At 42.7% G+C, this 22,911-nt stretch overlaps 1 protein-coding gene across 2 annotated transcripts in view; it reads right to left on the bottom strand.

Annotated features, from left to right (window-relative positions):
- fam168a (family with sequence similarity 168 member A) overlaps window positions 1–21,999 on the bottom strand; it is a 22,348-nt gene extending 349 nt beyond the window's left edge. Inside the window, exons 1-8 of one of the 2 annotated variants that reach the window (XM_084466765.1) lie at window positions 21,890–21,999; window positions 14,036–14,140; window positions 12,188–12,279; window positions 10,719–10,799; window positions 8,414–8,559; window positions 7,760–7,940; window positions 7,390–7,516; window positions 1–4,382 (exon numbers count right to left, since the gene is read on the bottom strand). The exon at window positions 1–4,382 is cut by the window's left edge and continues 349 nt beyond it. In XM_084466765.1, coding sequence (XP_084322891.1) covers window positions 7,404–7,516; window positions 7,760–7,940; window positions 8,414–8,559; window positions 10,719–10,799; window positions 12,188–12,279; window positions 14,036–14,097 — 675 coding nt within the window. In that variant the 5' untranslated portion in view covers window positions 14,098–14,140; window positions 21,890–21,999 and the 3' untranslated portion in view covers window positions 1–4,382; window positions 7,390–7,403. The remainder of the gene's footprint in view (window positions 4,383–7,389; window positions 7,517–7,759; window positions 7,941–8,413; window positions 8,560–10,718; window positions 10,800–12,187; window positions 12,280–14,035; window positions 14,141–21,889) is intronic. The other variant, XM_084466766.1, reaches the window with a different exon arrangement.
- Between the last annotated feature and the right edge of the window lie 912 nt (window positions 22,000–22,911).

The raw sequence follows: 22,911 nt of genomic DNA, 5'->3' as shown, positions 1-22,911 counted from the left end.
GGAGGATGGGGACAGGGGTTGGGGTGGGAGGGTTTGTTCCTAATACTCGATCCAGAGTGGATACAAGTACTCTTTTTTTTGTTTTGGAAGACAAGGAATTTCCACTTTTTGCATCACATTTAGTGTCAAATTAGACTAAAGAGCAGAGAACTCGAAAACAAATATTGAAACAAAATAAAACCCAAACCAGAAGACAGCTGCAGCAGAACACCAAAGACATTAAGGAGCCTACTGTTCACTTTTGATGGGAGTGTTTAGATTCCTATTCATGATTGAAAAACAGCAAGGCAAAACAGAAGCAGGTATGAACAGGAATAGAGAGGGGGGGGGGGGGTTTAGGGAAGGTTCAATGTTGTGAATCCATGGAGGTGTGACCTCACTGCCACAAGTGAAGAAACAAGACTCAAATCATTTCAATACACCCAACGGAGAGGGGGAATGCCATTAAGGTAACAACCTCTGAATGTTCGGAAATGTCACTAACGATGGAATGATGCATGGAGAGTTGCTAAAAGAAAAGTTCATTATAACTTGCCAATGATACAGACAACTTTGCATGTTTCCCACACCCGAAACATATCAAAGTAGTGAATCGTCCACCCTCCATAAGTGCAAATGGAAAGACATAAAATAAAAGAGAAGGGGACCACAGTGCAAAGGGGACATTTGAGATAGGTGGTTCTGACCACCTATCTCAAATGCAAATCCTTTTGAGTCCTGTCGGCATTCCAGTTTGTCTAGTTGAAAACCAAAGAAAAACTGTAGGAGTTCCAAGAACTGACATGAATTCCTCTATTTGTTGGATATCCGATTGCAAATGTATTCAAACGGCTATACCCATTTTAAGACAATAGAGGAAACATGCTGTATCCCCAAAAATGGCTATGTTGGCATCTACCATTTATTAGTCATTTATTGAGGACATTTTTAATTGACAATGCTGTAGCGTTTTTCTGGCAGTTGGTTCAGTAACCACGAAACACAGAGGCTTACAGGATTAACAAACATAGTAGTGGTGCCATCTAGTGCTTGAATCTGCTTCATAATTTCTATCAAAATTATCGATTGGCTTGTTTTCACATATCCAATGTTGGCGGTTAGGGCTGGCCTTTTATAAAAGGGGAAAAACGCTACAAAATGAGAGGGTATGAAAAATAAAGGGGGTGGCATACGAGAATGCCACGTGTTCCAAAAAAACATGTTGTGGGTAGAATGGAATGCAAAATGGGATTGGATTCGAGGTATCCATTAACAACAAGGGATAATCAGTACAACAAGGGGCAGGCGAACAGTTCAAATCCAGTAAAAACACATAAGGAACCAGGACAGCGACCAGTTATCACAATCACAGAAAGCCAGACAGAACGAGGAATATCGATTGCTATTCAACATTTTGGTTGAAATATGGCACAGAGTGAAGGACGCACAGGGAAGGGGGCAGACATTTGAGGTTTCATTTGCTAAAAGACAGAATAAAAACAAAAATGGATAGCAGAGGCCACTTCTCCTAATCCTTGGTGAAGCCGTCAGAACGGCTGCACTCGTGTTAAAGTAAGAAGTAATGCCGGTTCTATCTATTTTATCTTCTGTGATTTACGCTCTGCCTCCTCCGCCGCCTCCGGCTCAGTGTATTCAGGCTGAAGAAGTCAAAAAATAAGCCCGGGGACTCGACGACATGGACAACCAGAGAAGCCCTGTCTGGGCTGTTGGCCCAAGCAGAAACGCTGCTCCTTTTTGAAAAACCGCGGACCCATGCCAGCACATGAAGTGATTTACTTCTGTAAGTGACAACCTTGAAATGTAGAGACCTAGCTTCAACCCCCTCCCCCACAACAGGTGTGGAGTGGCCAGTGACACAGAGGTAAATAATAAAACCAAAATAGAAAAATAAAATAAGCAGTTACAGTAGCTGCCACAGTGACGCAACCATGCTTAGCTAGAAACACATTACTGTACCACTCGCTGTATAAATATACTGCATTTTTTTTTCCTTAAGAGATCCAATGCTATAGTGAACTACACCTGAATAGTATGCATACCCATTATGCTCAATTGACCACTGAGGGAAAATAAATCAGCAAAAACCAAAACGTAGGACTTAAAAATACTGACAGAAGTTGTTGATTAAATAATTCTTTATGAAAAAGTAACATGACACTGCTATCTGAGGAAAATTCAAAGTATGTCTATCCATCCTTTTAAATGTAATTAGATTTAGTGTTACCATAGTTCAGTGTTCAGTTTTTAGTTTTATGCGGCGTGTACATTTTACGCAATCCCGGTCCAAACACCTAGCGGCGCTCAATCATAGTCTATAGTGATTTTCCTGTAGTTCCTCCTCAAACATTATGATGCGTTTACATCAAACAGCAGTGCCATGCAATACGCTTTGCTGAGTATAATCCTATAAGTGTCAAAGACTAAGAATACCTCACCAAATACTCAACATTATGCATATTTTTTTTCTCAATTTAATTAGGATATAAATTGCCTCTTTCACCCTTCTAAAAGCCTAGGTACCTGTTACTTAGCATTTTATAATTAAAGAGTTTTTTTGTTGCAATGTTTTGTTCAATCTTTCCTCCCTATTTCATATCCAAATGCCTGATGAGTCCTCATCTCATTGGGCACTCACTGCCATATTTATTTAACATAGGCTGCACAGAGTCGGGCCATCTGTCATTTTGAGATTTTCTAGAACAAGCCATTTTATAAATCAATTCAAAAACGCTCATAAAATAAGGACTGTGCGGAAAGAGATGGAGGCGCTCCCTCTAATTATTATTACTATATTATTGCAATATCAAACCACTTCATCTACGTACTCACGCTGTAAATGCTCCAGTTAGACCAACCTGCACCCCACCCCCTGCACATTATCTAGCCTTTTAAGATGTCATTTTTTTTTGTTCTTCTTTTCTTTAATGATCTTGAGAGAAAAAAAAACACACTATACCCAAGACCGAACCCACACCCGCCCCCCCCCACCCCCACCCCACCCCCCCACCCACACCTAGCTAGAGGGTTGGGTCACAGAGGCCGGCATGCGTTGCGGCAGCCCCTCAAACCCTGCATCCTGTCCGCGGTTGTTCCTCCAGCGATGCGCAGCCCGGGACCCTCCCCCCGTGGCGCCCCCCACACCTCTGGTTCCAATGCTGCCCCCCCCCCCGTGTGTGGTGTAGTCGTTGTTTGTGTGTGTGCGCGCGTTGTTGTTGTTCGGTAACAACATGATTAGAAAACAAGTGCTAGTGTGTTTGGGAAAACGCCACAGGAGCCCCTGTGCGAGTGTGAGCGTGTGTCGTGTGCGTGCATGCACACGTACAGTGCACGTGTGAATGTGTTGTTTGACATGATTGTTGTACATCGTTTTCACATTTGAGAATTAAAACAGGCGTACGTTGGCCACGTGATGAGCTGCCGTGAGCAGACCCAGTCTGTTAGGGTGCAGCGTCACCACATCCTAGCCTGCATAGTGTGGATGTGTTTAGTACGCACTATGAGAGTGTGTGCTCTGGTGAACAAATGGGAACATACATGGTGGGCGCGGGGGGGGGGGGGGGATCGGTAGCAGTGGCCAAGCGGTCTTACACACACACGTGCAGAGGAGGACCGGTCGATATGAACATAGGGTGGACAGACAGACAGACGGACGGACAGACAGAAGCTGGAGGACAGCCCTAGTAGCAGACGAGTGGAGCACGACTGAGACTTGACAGACCAAGTCAAACATTGCAATGGGTTGGGAGGGGGGGGGGGGGGGGGGGTCAACTAAGTAAAAGGGGAATCAACTAAGCAAAGGCCATTGGGCATAGTTAAGAACGAGGAATACAAACAGCAGAAAAATAAAAACAAAAAAATCCTAATTTTGTTAAAACCCTGTGCTGATATCTAGTTGTTAGAAAATTTGGCAGCATAAGTTGATGGAGAGCATAATTGCGGCTTGTGGTAGAGACTGGTAATTGGATAATGACCACGAATGATGTGCCCAATGAAAGTCCAGTCAACTGAGCAAAGGGGGCAGAGCCACACACAGTAGCACAAGACAGAAACGGCAGCGACGAACACCCATGATTGGTCAAGAGTCCTTCTGGAGTTCCAATCGCAGACACAAGTGAGAAAAAAAAAAAAAAAAATGAAATGAAATACTAGGAAAGAAAAGTAAAATAAAAAAATAATGACTGGTTGGCAAATAGACAGAAGAAATAACAAAATAAAAGCAGCTTTTGTAAAAACATTACAGAATGTCGCATAATAATAACATTAAGTGTAAAGTGGCTGTTGCACTTTAGTTTTGTTCTTGCAGACAGGTGCCGAGTTTCCATGGTACCTGTTGAGAGCCCATGACAGATGTGAGCAGTTGCATACGATGGCGGACTCCAGATCTGACAGAAAAAGAGGGAACAATGGGAGATTTGGATTTAATGCAGGAACAAAGCAAACAGCAAGCCCAACACCATCATACAGGCACATACCTAAATATCAAAATTTACAATGCGTTTTTTTTTACACCGCTGATAGATTGTTTAGACTCAGAAAAAGAGGTATCCAGACGGTAGGGCTGGCACGAAAACATAATTTCAAGCTACCAATATTAGATATAGCTGTTCAGAAAAGGAGAAGTCAATTTGGACTGCATCTTATCAGGGTTTCCCCCAGCTGTCTATAGGCACCGCGCCTCTGTTAAATGGCCCACGCCTCTACAAACAAATGAGCTTTTCACAATATGCATGCCGTACATCTACATTCAATTTGACACAAAATATAGGATACCTTTAGTCTAATATAGTAGCATATAGTCAAATACAATAAATCGTATGCTAATTAATGTAAACCAGCTCTAAAGTCAGACAGCGGCCGGTCTCTCAGTCTCTCAGACTACGCTGTAGTCTGATCAAATATTGTTCAAATATTCTGACCACGATAACATCCATCAATAAAGACAATGTAGAAGGGTTTGACTGATCAGAAATGTTCAATACATGAATGATGCATTTCAGCATCAGAACAAATTCAATTTAGCACCTCCATTCAATTTAGCAGAGACCTACCAGGTACCGATGTAGAGGATTATGTTCACCGCTGAGAGTGGGTGTGAGCGTCATCCCTGCCTGTTGAGATTCCTTATTTATTTTTTTACGCTAATGTCCGCAAAGCAGACTAAGCTGCGGGTGTAGGGGTGTTAACTACTTGTACTGGACTGGTGAACCCCCCTCTTAGCTCCATTATTTCAGCATTTTAGTTTTTACCCTACGCCGCTGGACAGCGGATTCTCCTATTCATTTGTACTTTAAAACTCAGCAGGAGTTAACATGCACAGCTAGTTTTAGAAATCGAAACATTTATATTTGTAGCTCATTAGATTAGATTAGTCAAATATAATCCAATGTATATATATATATTTTTTTTTTTTCTCTAATAGCCTTTAAAAGCCTAATGTAATTGAAATAGTCATACTAGAAGATATAGGCTATCGGATCTATAGCTTATCTCAGTGTTTCCCACAGACCAGGTAGCAATGTGTGGCGGAGTTGTTGACGGGGGGGGGGGGGGGGGGGGTATTATCGATAATAGAAAATGTGGATCATTTTCTTTCTCGTGTGTCTCGTTTTTCGCCCGTGCCTAAAACCGCCACTGCTTATAATGCTAAAGCCCAGTTCAGACCAAAGATTCGCGACGCAACTGCTTGCAACTCGCAACTCCTTACGACTCCTTGCGACGAGACGGGCTGAGACGTCCTAAAAACTAGGCAGTTCACACTGCTGCACCGGGCGGCAATTATTTTTATTTTTATTTTGGTTGAGAGTAGGCTAGAGTTGCTGTGTTTCGCCATTCTCCACTACTTCTGCATTGTAGTAATTCGCTGGAGCTTAGTTTGTTTAGATCCCGCTAGTTGGATACATTGCATTCTTTCGTAGTGGCGACTTCTCTACTGCAAGGGAAGCTCGGCTTCACCTAAAATTTCGAAAATTAAATGGTCAGATATATACTGTTGTGTTAACATTTCATTGATTAAAAATGCGTTAGAACACGTCCATCTCAAAGACGAGTCCGTTCAGAATCAGCTGCTTATCGCAGGTTGACTGACTCGATTTCCTTCTCATACACTTACGTGTTTAATTTGCGTGTGTTTAGACAGATGGGCGCGCACACACACGCGCACCAAGCATCACCCACATTCATTCATTCTATTAAATACTCACTCGCGGTAAAACTATGTTTTCTCACGATCAAATACTCATCAATCCTAAAAGTAATGGGCTTGTACACGATGTCTGGGTCAAGAACATGTGTTTGCTGTACGGTGTTTGCAGATGCATTGATTTAAAAGTACAACTTACCGCTGTATCAGCTGTTCTTTCCCAAATCATTTAACCAATCATTTACCCTAAAACTAGATTTTGTTTTGGAAGCCTGGAATATACTTTCCTCGAATGTATTATTGTTATTATTATTATTTTAACACAGGCATAGCCTACTATACTTCATTCATGTTCATTCATGCAGGGAATTTTTTTTTTCCACAATAGTGTTTTCTTTTTTTTTACCATTTGATGTTGTTTTTACTGCTTTTATGATGTATTGTAAAGTGTCTTTGAGTATTTAGAAAAGTGCTTTAAATAAAATGTATTATTATTATTATTATAATCCACACGCTATTTCTATGCAGTTTCACACGTATGAATAATCTTTGACATAATATTTAACATTCAAGTGTAGTGGTGCCTGGTTGCTGTGGGGGGAAATCAGCTTTACGCCGGGTGCAAACTAGCAACAACACATGCGTCGGTGTAGAAAGTCAATTGCGCCGGGCGCAAGATAGGGCCCTTCTGTTTGGCGCACATGGCTAATTTGCATACGCGCACAGGACTGTCGGAATGGGAACATGTCGGACTGGCAGCATTACAGGGGCGCGATTACGGGCTGGCGGAGTTATATTTAAAAATCGCGTTCAAGTAAAAATAAATAAGAAAAGCGGAATCAATTTGTGGAGCTCGTTGTTCAATCTGTGGCGCAGCGCCACACATTGGCCTATGTGTGGGAAACACTGTTATCTATATGGTCTAAGAACCATCAATTGAGTGTAACTGGTTACATATGGCATTCATCTGTCAGGTTTAAGTGTGTGAAATGTAGTTTTCAATTTGAATCTATTCGGAACGATGGTTCGATGCATTTCCCCTCCACTATACTTCTTTTTTTTTAGAAACTGTTCTTACCCAGCCTGATGACGAGCTAGCAAAGAACGTGCCTGCAGAATTCTGTTTTTACCCAGAATTCTGCTGTGTTATTTGAAATACGATTAATGAAGAAGAGAATCGTGCATTCAACTTAAATGCAAAAGAAGATGCAGGACTGAATTCTAATCTGCCAAACGGTTCCGTCACTCACATGATGGGCAGGCTCTACCAGTGGGGTGGCACGTAGCTGTAGCCAGGTGTCCCCTGGGGTCGGTAGGTTGGCACGGAGACCGGGTGTGCTCCAAGGGGAGGGTGCTGTGGTGTGGTCAGCAGGGTGCCTGCACAAGGGGTTCAGGGGACACCGTCAGAGACACTGAGAAGAAGGCTGAATCACATGACATTGTCATAAGGAAGGACGAGTCATTTGCTTGCGCACACATAGAACTCCCAAGTGGCTGGGATTCTGCACTTCTCAAACCAGACAAAAAGCGTTGACCGCTGCTGTAACGAAATTGGTCGTCATCCCCACTGCCAAAAAACGGAACCAAAAACTCTCAACGGTGGTTCCTGATTCTCCTTACCTGCGCTCATAGCCATGGTTGTCCCGGCGACCATGCCCATGGCCGCCATGCCGTTGTTGTGCCGCTGGGCAGGCACGGGTGCGGGGTAGAGAGCGGAGGGGATGCTGTTGGGCTGTACCACCGTGGTGTGGTGGATCACATGGGGCTGGGCGGCGTAGACCGGCTGGGTGTAGTACGCCCCCTGGTGGGCCGAGGAAGGCACAGGGTTAGAATGTGGCGACCGGAGGGAGCGGGGCGGCAGAGAGGGCGCCCACACCCCACGACTTAGGATCGATAAGTGTGGATTCAAAGCAAGGGCCGATCGAACCATCTGTGCATCGCCACACACACACACACACACACACACACACACACACACACACACACACACACACACACACACACACACACACACACACACACACACACACACACACACACCTTTTGCAGTTGAAAAACATACTTTGTGCCCGTATTAAAAAGGAAAACAACAAGAAAACCATAAGTTTGTTCCACGCAGCCCGCTATTTATTTATCACTTGAAATAATGATGGTCATTTAACTTTCTGCCAGTGCTTGCATGGGGACGCCACAGCTCACACATCATCCACAATGAAAGCAGCAGCGGTGTTGGAATGGACCGACTGGGGGGGGGGGGGGGGGGGGTGGTCCTACCTGAGTGTAGAGGTTCTGCTGGGGGTAGGCACTGCGGATGGGGTACATGGCCGTCTGGTAGGGGGACGGGGAGGGGGTGTAGGGCGGGGGAGCCCCGTTCGTCTGGTTGGGAGGCACTTTGTACGGGGTGCCTGCGGCGGTGTATCCTGGAGGGGAGGGCAGAGCGGAGGAGTTCACGTTGGTGCGAAAGGACACAAGAGTCTTGGTGTGTGAGACGGGGACGTTACAGAGAGAGGTGTGGTATTCGAGGACTGACATTAATCAAACAACCGGCTGAATGGCTATAGTTATAGTTTGTGATCTAGTCACAATTGAATTATCACTGCAGACATAGTGCCTTTATGACTGGAGCAATTCATCAGACAGAATTGCAATACACATTTTCTTACATGGATATTACATCATTGTTCATGTGACTTTCCAAAATTTTGTAGGCTTGTTTCATAATAGTTTTGGAGAATTGACAAATCAGTCCCCTGTAACCATTGCAAAAGGCTTGAGTAGACAGCAACTGTAGGGGTTTAACCAGTGGTCATATTCAACCACTAGATGTCAGGATAGCTTAAAATCAGACGACTTAAAAAAGCCTTAAAACATAGATGCCTTATTCCGCCATCTCTACAACCAAGCCTGAAATGAACAATGCTTGGGCTAGACTTTCAAAGAAAACAAATGCCTAAAATATGAAATAAGAGACACAAAGGATGTGCATTGTTCCTGGCCGGCTGTACCACACAGCATCCCATCAAAAAAAAAAAAAAAAGCTTAAAAGCTATGCTAACACAAAGAAAAACATTTGATAAACCCCAGAGCAGTTTGTTACCAGCCAGTGGGGTGCATCCATTTTAGACTACAGAGGTGACTCCATTGTTGTAGTACTACCCAACAGCCACTTGGGGGAGCCTGAAGGTCAAACATGCTGCTAGCTAGTAATGCTGGGGAGCTTATGAACGCGCTCTCCCTCTCTCTCTCTCTCTCTCTCTCTCTCTCTCACAAGGACAAGGGAACAAAGAGATGGTGGAGCCTCTGGTGTGTCACTGTCTGCTACATTCTCTCACATACACATTCCGCGCTCCAACATGTAAGCAGGAATAGGAGGACAATGCTTTGGGACAATTGCACAAAGGCAAAACACAACGATTGAAAAACAGTTATTTTCTATCCAAAGTGTTCTTAAGGAGTCCCGACATAGAATAACTTAACTCTCGCGTTCATGGCGGATTGAGTCCAGGCCCGGCCACACAATGTATTTGAATTCATAATACATGTAGCACTTAACAGAATGTTCGAGAGACACACACAGAGAGAGAGAGAGACAGAGACAGAGAGAGACAGAGAGAGAGAGAGAGACCAATCGAAACACAGAGTGGATGAAGTGGGAAGGACGCGCTGATCGATGGTTCCAATAGACCCTTGGTTTTTACCGGGCCGATTTAAGAATTATTGAATTATTTTTGTCGCATCACCATGGCGGGTAGCGACTGCCCTCAAAGGAAAGGATTTCACCAAGTAAAGTATGTAGAAGTGAAATGTATTACGTAGAATTTATGAACGATTTATTTGGTTATCCCATTTACTATCCTAGTTATCGTATTTCATATCCTATCAAAATCATGCAGAATTGTGTGGATCCAGAATCATAAATACAAATGAGTTATTCATAAAAAATGAAATTTTCTGAACCCATTCGATTAAATAAAGCCTCCATTTGGGCCTGAGCTGAGCCTGAGCTGGGCCTGAGCCTGAGCTTTGGGCCTGCAAGCCCCCTAAACTGCCAAGCAGATATACATAGAAACAGCCATTATCAAAACAGGCAACTGGCATCGCATTCTCCTGTGGAGGCTAGACAGAGAGCCCCAACAGCAGCTGCTAGAGAGCTAGGTTCCCATTCAACGTCACCAATGGCCTGCAGGCAGGGCTCCCATTTGTAATTCATGTTTACAAACTATGTGATCCATTCCCTGCATATAGCCTGTGGCCAAACATGTCTTGCTACTGATACGACATACAATTTTTTAAATAAATAAAGCAACAAAACCGACATATTAGTTCCAAGGCAATCTTATAAGAAGCTTAAAATGCCACATATTCCAGTCTTTTAAAAATACTATTAATTCTGTCACCTTGTTTTAACCCTTTACAGGCAAGTCAAACGTTGTTTTTTAGGCCTACATTTGAATTACGTTTAAACTGAGGACCGATCTGTCCTTATAACATGTGATACCTTATCAGTAAATGATTGGTTGTCAGGGTTCATAATTCAATTCAAACTATGTGGGATGCGCGCTGTGTTGGGGTGCTTTACCTGGTGGATACCCAGGACTGCCCGTTTGATAGAGGTTAGGTGTGTAGGTCGGGGCAGCGGCAGGATATCCTCCTGGATAACCTTTATGAGAAACACAGAGAGGAGCGGGGGAGAGTGAGCGCCACAGGAACGGACAAAGGCACCCGACACAAACAAAAGAAGGGAGACACAGCCTGCACACACACACACACACACACACACACACACACACACACACACACACACACACACACACACACACACACACACACACACACACACACACACACACACACACACACACACACACACACACATATGTATGCATATGCCGTTCAGCTTTTGAGCACGATGAAAGAGGGCACACATTCAAACTAATGAAACACTATGTCTGTTGAAATCCTCCTGGCACCTAGGGCTCCAGGGCTACCTGCCAATGTGGCGCAGAAGAGGGAACCAACCGGGGAACAATAACGGCACACTCGCGAGGTGCAGGCAAGTGCGCGCACATACTTGCACTCCATTAATCCCAAACAAAGCAAACAAAGCAGAATCGTGCCAGACAAGGGGAGGGGGGAGGGGGGAGTGAAGAGAGGCAGACCTGCAGGAGAGAAAGGCTGTGTGTGTGTGTGTGTGTGTGTGTGTGTGTGTGTGTGTGTGTGTGTGTGTGTGTGTGTGTGTGTGTGTGTGTGTGTGTGTGTGTGTGTGTGTGTGTGTGTGTGTGTGTGTGTGTGTGTGTGTGTGTGTGTGTGTGTGTGTGTGTGTGTGTGAGGAGAAACTGAAGGCTGAAGTCCTGCTATAATTGGTGGACTGCCCTGACAGGTTGCCGGCCTGTAATCACGGGCCTCCCTCCTTCTGGAGTCTGCCCCTACACATCTTAAGGCGTCTGGGGTGGAAACCTTCAAACTTGCTGACCAACGCCGTCTGGGCGAGAAAGTGTTAAATTAAAGCTTATTTTACACTTCCCAACGACATGTTAATCTGCCCCCAGAGTAGTCATTATTCACCACTGTGCCATGTCTTGCTGAAGGATCCTCTGGTTAGTACCTTGTCTATCTCTGTGTTCCAATGTACTTACCGCAAACTACCCACTACAACTGTTGCACAGGATTTTTGTTTGCACTCGATTCTAGTAACTAGCTACATTAATTGATTGATGCGTTTATCGTGACTGTACATGCTTGTGTGACGTCTTGAACTTGGAGTGGAGACATTTCTCACCACACCGCCTACACCCTTTAATTGACTGAAGAAAATACAAAAATAAATCAGATTAATTTCCTCTTCAAATTAAACAGAAGTGGGAAACCACAGCTTTGTTGTCAAGTTTCCTTCCCACCTACCCATCTGATGGATCAAAGCTGGCTCACAGACCAGACACCCCTTTTAACCTCCTTTATAAACTAGATCTAGCCTTTGCACCAGGAAATAACAAAGCACATTACATCACAGCAGCAGGGTCAGGAGTCATGCATGGTTGTGGTCAGTACCTGCGAACGCCATGTTCTTAGGGTTTCCATAGGGAGCGCCGGGCTGTACAGGACTGTAGACTGGATTCATACCCGCAGCTAACCTGTTCTTACTGAGAGAGAGAGAGAGAGAGAGAGAGAGAGAGAGAGAGAGAGAGAGAGAGAGAGAGAGAGAGAGAGAGAGAGAGAGAGAGAGAGAGAGAGAGAGAGAGAGAGAGAGAGAGAGAGAGAGAGAGAGAGATGAGGGTAAGCAGAGTATGAAGATGGAGGAATAGAAGTATAGAATCTTTATGGATAATTATCGAGGTGCACACGTTCATATGCATAACATGTATTCGTATCTCCTAAGAATGTAAAAACTCAGAGCTACACTGTGATGCAGCATTGCGACCACTAAAATGCTGGTGTCCGTAGGGTTCCAGCATGATTTGGAGGTACTTTTAACGCACCTTAAGTACACTGACCGTGAGGTAAGAGTTGTATTCAAAGGGTTATTTTAATAGATTTATGTAAGCACACCTCACAAAATATCATCTTTGAATGTTAAAAAATGAAATTTGTTACAGTTAACCACCCAACAGGCTATAGGATCATATTGGGTCAACGCAAGACTCGTTGGGTTATACTAGTGAAACCTGCTCACATTATCTTCTTTACCCATCATGTTTGAAGCATGTCTGACCAAATTGCCCAGCCAAACTAAAAATAATCTAGCATAAAAAACATAAGACCGTGTACTTTGTAAATCACTTTGCCACAAGAAAGTGTTGCTGTGCACAAGTCTCTGAGGACGAAAACAACATATTCCTGAACACCTTCAATCATAAAAACAGGGCTGGACCAGGGCTAGACCACTGTTTTGCCAACTGCTGATGATTAAGGATGCAAAACACTTCGCCAGCCTCAGAAAACTTGTGGCACAGTAGTCCTCTGGTTTTGTATGCGACGCTTGCTGAGTTGCAACACTCGCAAGTTGTTTGTTAAGGTCATTTATTCACTGTTAGGACCCTACTTTATTATACACTGTATTGCTATTTTACAGATATCCCTTTGTTCCAAATATTTGTTTTAGTGCAGACAACTGCTACTAAATACAACAAGGAGACTGGCCCTGACCACTGTGCTTGCTCGTTTCTAGATCCAAAAGGTAAACCAGCCTATGCACATAAACTTGATTTATCATAACAAAACCAAATATTATAGGTCTATAAACATAAATCTGCAACATAATGAGGAGTTGTTACACACATCTGGAGATGAATTGATCTAGTGAAGACCAAATCTGTTGCTGGTCATTTTTCTTTCACCCAAATGATTCAGACCACTCTTAACTTTTCAAGCCAGGAGTAGAACAGGGAAGCAAAAGGCTGGCACTGCATGCATTTAGTCGCACAATGCTGCTAATGAGGTTGAGAGCTTAATTTTACTTTAATGTTGTAGGGTGAATGTGGTAGAATCCACATTCACCCTACAACTTTTTGCCGAGATCAAAAAACATTTAATACTGGATTAAACTTGATTAGCAAATACTGGTCTTGTCGTGCCAAAATAATGCAGAATTTAAATGGTTTACCTGCAAACAGACACCTTTTTTAGTATGCACATTTGGTTAGAATGGGAAAGCAAGCTAAGTTTCTAAATGGGAAATGTTTTAATGATAAATAAAATCACAACTGTGACAACAAATGTACACCAACTTAGACTCAACAGCCATTTGGCAGAATGGCCTCACAAGGCCATTTCCCCACTGGATCATTATGGGATACAAAGCACCCCATGCACATTTCCATCTAAACTTACCTTTCATTGTGTGTGTGTTTGTTTATGCTCATGTGTGCGAGTGTTTGCGTGTGGATGAGTGCCCCGTACCTCTTGTGCGTGTCTGGTTGATACATGAAACTGAATTTGTCTGTGGGATGCCCGCTCGCCATTCTTGCTGTATGCAAATAAGGGGGTGGAAGTGGATATGCAAATCTGAAATTAAAACAGCGAGAGGTCATGATTACAACGAACACAGCAAAGGGAAAATGAAAGTAAAACAAACAAAGAAAATCATAATAATAAATACAGCAAAGCCAAGCAGCACTGCGGGGAAATGGTTAGAGACGGTGAAAGACACAGCAGGTCCGAGTGACATAGTGGGAGAGCTGAGAGGCATGTTTTGCTCAATTAATGGAGAACCCAGAGCCATAGAACAGGTGCGAGCTCTCGCAATTAATTCTTGTGTACAAAGGACTCGAAATGACACCCCCCCCCCCACAGTGTATGTGTGCCTGTGTGTGTATTGTCTGCCTTTATAACAACTTTCAAAAGACAATTAACAATTTGTGGACAACATTTGAATGTGATTCTTGAGTATGAAAAATACAATAAAGATAGTGTGTGCCACTGATGCGTCTGCGTGTAGACTGTGTGTGAGTGTGATGGTGGTGGTATGTGAATAGATAAAGCGCAAACACAGCGAAGCAAACATTGACGTCAAACAGCCAATGGGAAAGCACAACACACCTAGCGAACGGAGTGACAGAAATTAGAAAAGGAACATCAACGGGGAAAGATACCGGCCCACAGTGAGCCGTGGACACAGCGATATGATGGGGTCACGCACAAATCAATGTGAGTAGGACCCAAAAACACAGCCCCCTGCTCCCGGCCAGATGTAGAAGCGCAGTGACAAAGCTGATGGATGAAGAGACACAGAGACCCGGGAGAAGCCATAGGCTAAGTGCCCGTGTGTATGGATGTGTCTGAGAAGGAGAACCGCTAGAGGTGTATTAGGTGACCGCAAATCCAGACAGTATGGAATGCCATTGAAGTCAAATAAATATGGCTATGAAATGAATGAGGCGGTTAACATATAAATATATATATTTAGAATATAAATATAAAACCATAAATGAGTAAATAGTTCAATAAATTAGTTTTATCAATTTCAGGGCCTTTCATTTCATAATGCCACATCTACTAAAAGTTAGTGTGGCATGGTTCTCAATAGATTCAAACCAAAGCTGCAGCACCAGAAAATCACGGAATATACAAGAACCGTGACAATAAATGGATAGACCATGTAATAATTGGTACCACGATGTCTATGGACACCACTAGGGCGGCAGCAGATGTTTGAACCAAATCACACTCTATGCCGAGTCGGGCCTCATAATATCAAAACGGTTAGAAAACATCTCTGCCCTACCAACTCTAGGGGGGTGTCAAAATCACACGTCAAACTACATGACAATCTGAGGCGACTTAAACCCCGATCGCCACCCCGACTGAGCCAGCACTCATTATCGTCGGAAACAGAAAAAACGGCTATGAGCACCATGCTCCATACAAAGTTTGAAACTACAGTATTTTCTATGCCTTCTTTAAATGGAACTAACTTCATTTGAATTCACCCCTTTATTGCTGTAATGGCCTATGGCAGCTTATGTTGAGACAAAATAGAGTAACAGAATAACATTACTAGGGCCATTATGCTGAATATTTGTTGCATTATATTGCAAGTTATCGAGTGCACACACACTATATATATATATATATATATATATATATATAAACACAGCAAAACTCTAAGTGTGTCTTTTGTGTGGCTTGCCATTGTCCAGTGGCTGAATGATGAATGGACTCCATTATAAACGGGCAACAAATGAGATCTCAATCTAAATGGTGAAAACTTTTGGCAATAGATTATGTTGCTGTTATAAAATATAAAAAAAACTATACAAATATGAACAGCCAATGATAAAATAGATACAAAACTGAAAAATATGTTTGGACGTTCAGAGGATTGTCTGTTGCAGTCATGTCCTTTCACTCTCCTTCCTTCCCCAACAGTCAGTGATTGGGCCCAGTCATTACAGCATGGACAGGTGGCTCTGCCAGCCCCCAGGGTTAAACACACGACCCTCGCTCAGCTGGGCCTCAATCACTGAATCAGGAGGACAAGGAACAAGAAGAGTGTGTGTGTGTGTGTGTGTGTGTGTGTGTGTGTGTGTGTGTGTGTGTGTGTGTGTGTGTGTGTGTGTGTGTGTGTGTGTGTGTGTAAATGTGCACAAATGCAATTCCCTTTGTTTTGTTTCTCCCAGAGAGATGTTGATGAGGTAGTTTGAGCTCTCTTTTCCTCCCAAAAAGGAGCCATTCTAAACATAAGCCTCTCCTTTCAAACGACCACTAGGCCTCATTGTAAAGACCTCTCCCCAGAGGACAATCACCCTAAATTGGTCTCTGCGTGTGAGGACTTCACACACACACACACACACACACACACACGAGGCACAATGACAAATAAAACCATGTTTACAATCAATTTTTAGGTGCTTGAGGAATGCTTTAAGGTGCACAAATGGAACACAAAAATGATGAACGCCCGAACGTCACAGACATGCAGCCTCGTGGCTTTTCTCCAGGGATAATTTATTTTTGTCTGTCTACCAAGCAGAGCAGGTCAATGTATTGATATATTATTAATGTGACATTAGACTACAAAGTATTGCCGTATCATGAAATGAAGCGATTTTCCCCTTTACTTAAAAGGCTGCATTAGAGTAGCCTTTAAAGGAATTTAATAAATTCCTTGAATAGGGCAAGAGTACAGATTCCGGTAGAGTAATCTAGAAACAACAACAACAAAACAACAATTATTTTGACATTCACTCAATTCTTAACCCAAGAATTTGATGAACTTATATTTCTGGTAAATGCTGAATAAGTTTATACAGTAATGTGTAAATTCTTCCTCTCAAAACCCCATCGAGGACCATATCAAACATGGCTAAGCCAACCCATAACTAACACGCAACAAATCCCAACGTGCATTCGTTTAAATGCAGATTCTCATTTTTGCCTTAGCGTCTATTCCAATTCCATCTTCCACACTCAATGGCAGGTAAGAATAGTAGACAACTACGACACTGTCCCTCTCTCCGGACTGGAAACCATGTACAATGGAACTGTCCCTCTCCAACCCCCTAGCATAGCCCTCTCCTCCGCATAATACCTCACCAGGCAGCTGGTCTTTAGGCAACGCATCAAACCAGTGGGCGTTATCACACGCTGGCTTAGGATGCACTGAACACATTTCCCTCTTTCTTTCTCTTTGTACGCGTCGGGGGTGGGGGGGGGGGGGTAGAGACGACATTTGATGGCATGGCGAGGCACACTGCGGGATAAAAATACTTCCTGCGTGATGGAGACAAAGACTTATGAAAACACTCATCTGTCACAAGAGAGCGGCGCTGAAGGGATGACTTTAAAGAGATGCGTAAATAGCGAATACTGAGACTCCATGGAAGTGTTTCTTATAAAAAGAGTTGAGTCGAGGGAGTCACTATTAAGCCCAACATTTTAACTGAATTGAACGTGTGTGGGGAGATCAACAATACGTCTAAAACCGAGCCACAGCCATGTGCAACACTTCATGCATGTATGGATCACACGTGTAGATATGTGAGGAGGGCTGGCCGGGCAGTCTTCAGGCTCCACACCAAGCAGACCTGCCAAAGCACTGCCAGGTTAATTTTGGATATAGGACAGTGCGATGCACTGAGGGGCCACGTCTCCTCAGTGAGGCGGCTAGCTTGCTCTCCTTCACAAAGTCACTGCATCGTGACGGTGACACACCTATGAGGTTATGCGGCCATTTGATGCTGAGCGACAGTAAATATAAATCGTTTTCTTTCTTTCTAATGTCCCTGGAGGATTCTGGGCAATACGTACTCATCGCCGTAATTCAATTTACGATCTGTTGCGGTCAGTGGTTCGCGATAAAGACCTGACGGGAATGGTTTTTTTTCAAAGGAATTTCCTCCTGCTACAGAGCCACTGTTGTATCATCTGCAGCACTGGAAGGATTGCAGTAGATATTTGTATTCTAGAGGTGGCTCACACAAACCTGAGTGCAAATTTTATTAGGGCCATTGTTCTTTTAAATGACATACCGAATTATAAGACCTTCCAAATGATTGGCTGGGCAAACAGGTCAAATCAGGCATTATGGATTAGATAGAAATGTCAGCTCCAGCCAAGGAGAAGGGGAGTGCAAATATAATGAGCTGCCCCTATATATTCCAAAAATAAAATATGTCAAAATTGTACTTCCAAAATGGTTGCTTGTTTTGGATAGGCTAAATAAGCTCATTCAACCCAAAGCATGCAACAACTCCCTCTCTTTTCGTCCAGAACAACAATGACTTGCAGGTGCTGACGTTTTCTTGACCCCCCAGGGCCTAGTTTTCTTGCAGCTTGTTTGGGGTTAAAGGCATATATGCCGATATATCCCTACATTTGCATTTCCTGTCTTACCCAGATTCAGTTCCCTGGGTTCCCTGGGTTAGCATTTGCTTTCCGTTACTGGCTTCCATTGACAGTAGCCCAGAGTTACAGTAGACTAGCTCCTGAACATGAGGGGGGAATACACTTGGAAATACCTTCAAAAGCTTTCCAATGTGTTCAGATTAGTCACTTATTCCTAACAAGTGCCAGTAACAAAACAACAAGATTGTAGTTTGCCTACAAACAGATCATTTGGCACTTTTTTACAGCACTGTGATTAAAAGGCTACCTGTGGAAGGCCAATGGCTCAATTACATTATCATCTGCTTCTGGCTTGGTAGTCTAAGCCGTCTGCGGATCACAGAAAGCAAATACTAACCCAGTAAACTCACCTTCAGGATGCTCAATGAAGAATTAGAAAATTTAACAACACATTGCCATTTTCAGATATCTCGGAATTGATATTATTTGTATTTACCCATGCCCACATACTGTATATAAGTAAGTAAACATCTCTATCTACCAACATAGCTACCTTCTGCAGTGCCTGGTGCCCTGGAGCAGAGAAACAATCAAAGACTGGCAGCTGAATGATTGCAGACTCTGTGGTTGAGCCTTTAACCCACAATTAATACCCTGAGGTAATATTGACAGGAGAGGCCAGTAATTTTTCCTTGCTAAAAGAAAGCTGCAGAAACATAAGGAAACAACTGCATGTGCCTTATAAGAAGACTAATTAACAAGACCCATGGTCGTAGCTTTGGCTGCACCGTGTAGAAAATCAAGAGACAGCCGTCTGATGTGGAAGAATGGTAAACACATGCCCATTGATACAGAACTCTGGGTAGCTGCAGGGATACACTCAACTGCTACCTTTTGTTCTCTTGTGCTTGTGTCACCTCTCCACCAGCGAGCTGAACATAACAAGTTGTGCTGATTAGGAGATACCATCCACACAAACTGATGCTCCCGTTTCACACACAAAGCCTCATATACAAGAACAAGCCAAAAGATCAATCAGTTTTGCGTACATTACATGGATCTCTGTTCTGTTATGCTGGAGGTGATGACTCACTCTACAACATGAGCAGCACTAAGCATAACAGTACCTCAAAAATAAGTCCAATGCAACCAAATTCAACCCAGCATCTCAAAAATAAGTCCAATGCAACCAAATATAACACACACACATAATGATTAACTATATGTGTTGTACTCGTTGTGAATTGCACAACCAGTGTCTCTTTCTCTGTATAGTGGGCGAGAAGAAAGAAGGGCTGAGAAGGTTGTCAGGTCCAATTAGATGCACTTGGATGAATTATGCTACATGGGTGCACCAATGGTCATCCCTAGAATATTGCACAACATAAATAAATATTCATGAAGTCAAAAACCTATGTCTAACTAAATTTGATTTAATTAATAATGTATCGCTTTTTTGTTAATATCTTCCAATTGCTACTATCAACCAAAATAATTAAATTTCCCCAAATCACTCTCTCTCACACACACACACACACACACACACACACACACACACACACACACACACACACACACACACACACACACACACACACACACACACACCACAGTATTATCCATCCTATAACATAGTATCTGTCATATTTATGCTTTGAGCAAACATGTTTTAGGGATATACTGCATTTCATATATACAACAATCGTTAATAATGAAGTGTTATATCTAAACAAACACTAATTAATAACAGCATACTTAAGCTGTTATAAATGTTAACTCCTAAGCACCTAACTATGTTAGCCTGCTAGTCTACATTTCACCATGCTAGACCTGGGGGGTGGGGGGTATCAGGAAGACGCCATCTATGACCATTTGGATCATTGATCGCCAATGACAAACTCATTAAGTGGTCTGATGCCACCAGGGAATGGAGGGCTGGAAAGACAGCAGTCTGTTATCAAAATGGCTGGCCCTTCTAACATTAAGTGACTTCAGCTTTCTCCAGCCTGACAGTTTTATGGCTGCATTGTCGTCGTCCCCCCCCACCCCCAATTCATGAACATGTGATTATACAAAACAAGCACCAAAACACTCATTAAGTATCCAAGCCTGGTCTTGGAAATGGTGGGATGGCCCGTTATTTTTGAAAAGAAAAAACAAATATACATGATCACATATGCATATACATTGTATACTATACACACATGGCTATTAAGTCCAGTGTAATTAATGAAAACATACATACAACAAATCGTGTCAACTTGAAATTGAGCTCCGTTACCTTGTTACTTATGCGATACAGATATGATAGACATGATATCGATATTTGATAAGGACTCGTGTTTTCATTTAGTTCAATGACAATGACAATATATTTTAAAAGGTTTTTTGCAATTTTCAAAGATTATAGCAAAAAATAATTAACGCTTAGATTAAGAGTCACTTGAAAAGGCGAAATAACCATCTTAAATCTATTCGTTTGTATACCCTTAGTTGGGCAAGAAAAACAAAATACGCCCTTTTGTTATTTTTTTTTAAATCTCGCAAAGCCTTGTCAGTGATGCGTAAGGAAGGTATAAAAAGAGGAAAAGGCAGGCCACTAGTGCCAACAATGATATCTGTCGATGCCACAATGGTCGACATATCATGATGCGCTGTACAATTATTTGTGCAATATTCACAACTTCAGCAAGTGACGGAAGCATGTTGTATCCTACGATTACATACGAGTATACAGTTTGTTAACTAGAATGGTCAAGCTTTTTAAAACCGATGAAGGCGTGTAGATTGTATAGATACATCTTGAGAACCATCGGAGAATAGCATGCATTGCCGCCGCTCTGCAGTCCAAAGATAACGTTAGTGTGCAACGCCAAAACAGCCATGGATGGACTAAAATGGTTACACTCAAACACAAGCCTCCGACACCATTTTGTATGTCCACCGATTTCTACACAACGACCGTGAAATGTTAATTCATCAAAGGACTTTGGACGAAGCCATCGTTGGCGCCATTGTTGTCAACCGCCCCATGTGCAAATGTTAGAAAGTCACATTATAGTGTCGTAGACGTTTTCTGCTAGCAAGAAAGACAAGAGCCTAGCCCGCTGTAGCATCCCCGCATCCCTCAACACACGCTGCTGCTCACACAGCGCTAGCCACTTAGCGAGGTAGCACGACAATTCATCCAACGCCTAAAATGCAACTTATTGTATACAAGCATGCTTCACATAGATATGTTACCATAATGACTAACACGTACTAAACCATGGCGACCAGTGGGCGTGATGTACAACCACAGAAACCCGTTCGACTCGGTTCGGGCTCCCCGATAGCTGGACAGCTAGCTAAGCAGTGTAGCTAACCACGGAGGACAATTAAAAGGATAAGAAAAAGACAGGGAAACCACCGACAAACACGCAGATGTATAAACATTCCTCTCCGCTCTATAAGCAGGTTGATCCTTACCAAATTCACTCGGTCGAACAAAGAAAACTCAATGTAAGCGTATTCTCCTCTGTAGGATCTCTTGTGTCTGGCAACGTTGCAGTGTGGTGTTTCTCTGTGTGTAGCGGCGCTGGGAACACAGACTCAGAGTCGGTCCCTGTGTGGGGGATGGGGATCCATTCACCAGAGGGAAGGGAGAGATGGAGGGATGCTAAGAAAGAAGACATGCCCATCCGACCACAGAATAATATGCTCATCCGATACACATTCTAATGATTTGCATTGCCCTATGCAGCCTCCGGTTGTCTGTTTAAAAACGTAGTAGTAGTTGATGCTTTTTGTGTTAGACCTGTGCAAGACCCGGCAATATTGGAATAATTTAAAATAAGTTAAAAATAAATAAATAAAAAGTAATATTATTTGAAAGTAATATTATTTGATTAGTTTGACTAAAAACCTGAGGTATTACTACCCTGTCCATACATTACTGTACATACCTCACCTATTGTGTATTCAGATTTGTAGCACAGCCCACAGTGTATTCACCATATTCAATTTGTACCTCTGCCTTATTTTGTATAATAATAGCATAACTTGTACTTACGCCTGCTGCAATATATATATATGCCAACACTATATTATGCTATGGCTGCTATCATGTTCATAGCATTCTTATAAAGTTGAATCTAATCTAGTCTAAATCGAAATGCTACTTAAATGCTCATATTTCGTAATTCCCAGCTTAATCTCAATATAATATCAATATCTTTATTTCTTCAGAACACGGACATAAATGGAGAAATATATTCAAATGTTAACAACAAACATAGTTTATTTGATCAGATTGGATGGGTAACAATATGGGCCACACTAGCCTGTAGCACTGGGTTTACATAGGCTGATCATATCCTCTACCAAATTGTGCGCATGTAATGATGGATGATGCCTATTTCAATAATAGTTTGCATAGTGTGCATATGTCAAATGTTATCGTTATCAGTTCTAAGATGCAAATTTGCTGTTTGTGCAGCTGATTTATTTAT

This window comes from Micromesistius poutassou (genome assembly GCF_964030765.1).
Source record: "Micromesistius poutassou genome assembly, chromosome: 4".
Classification (NCBI taxonomy): domain Eukaryota; kingdom Metazoa; phylum Chordata; class Actinopteri; order Gadiformes; family Gadidae; genus Micromesistius; species Micromesistius poutassou.
Note: the sequence above shows the minus strand (reverse complement) of the source record. Positions and strands in the feature narration are given on the sequence as shown.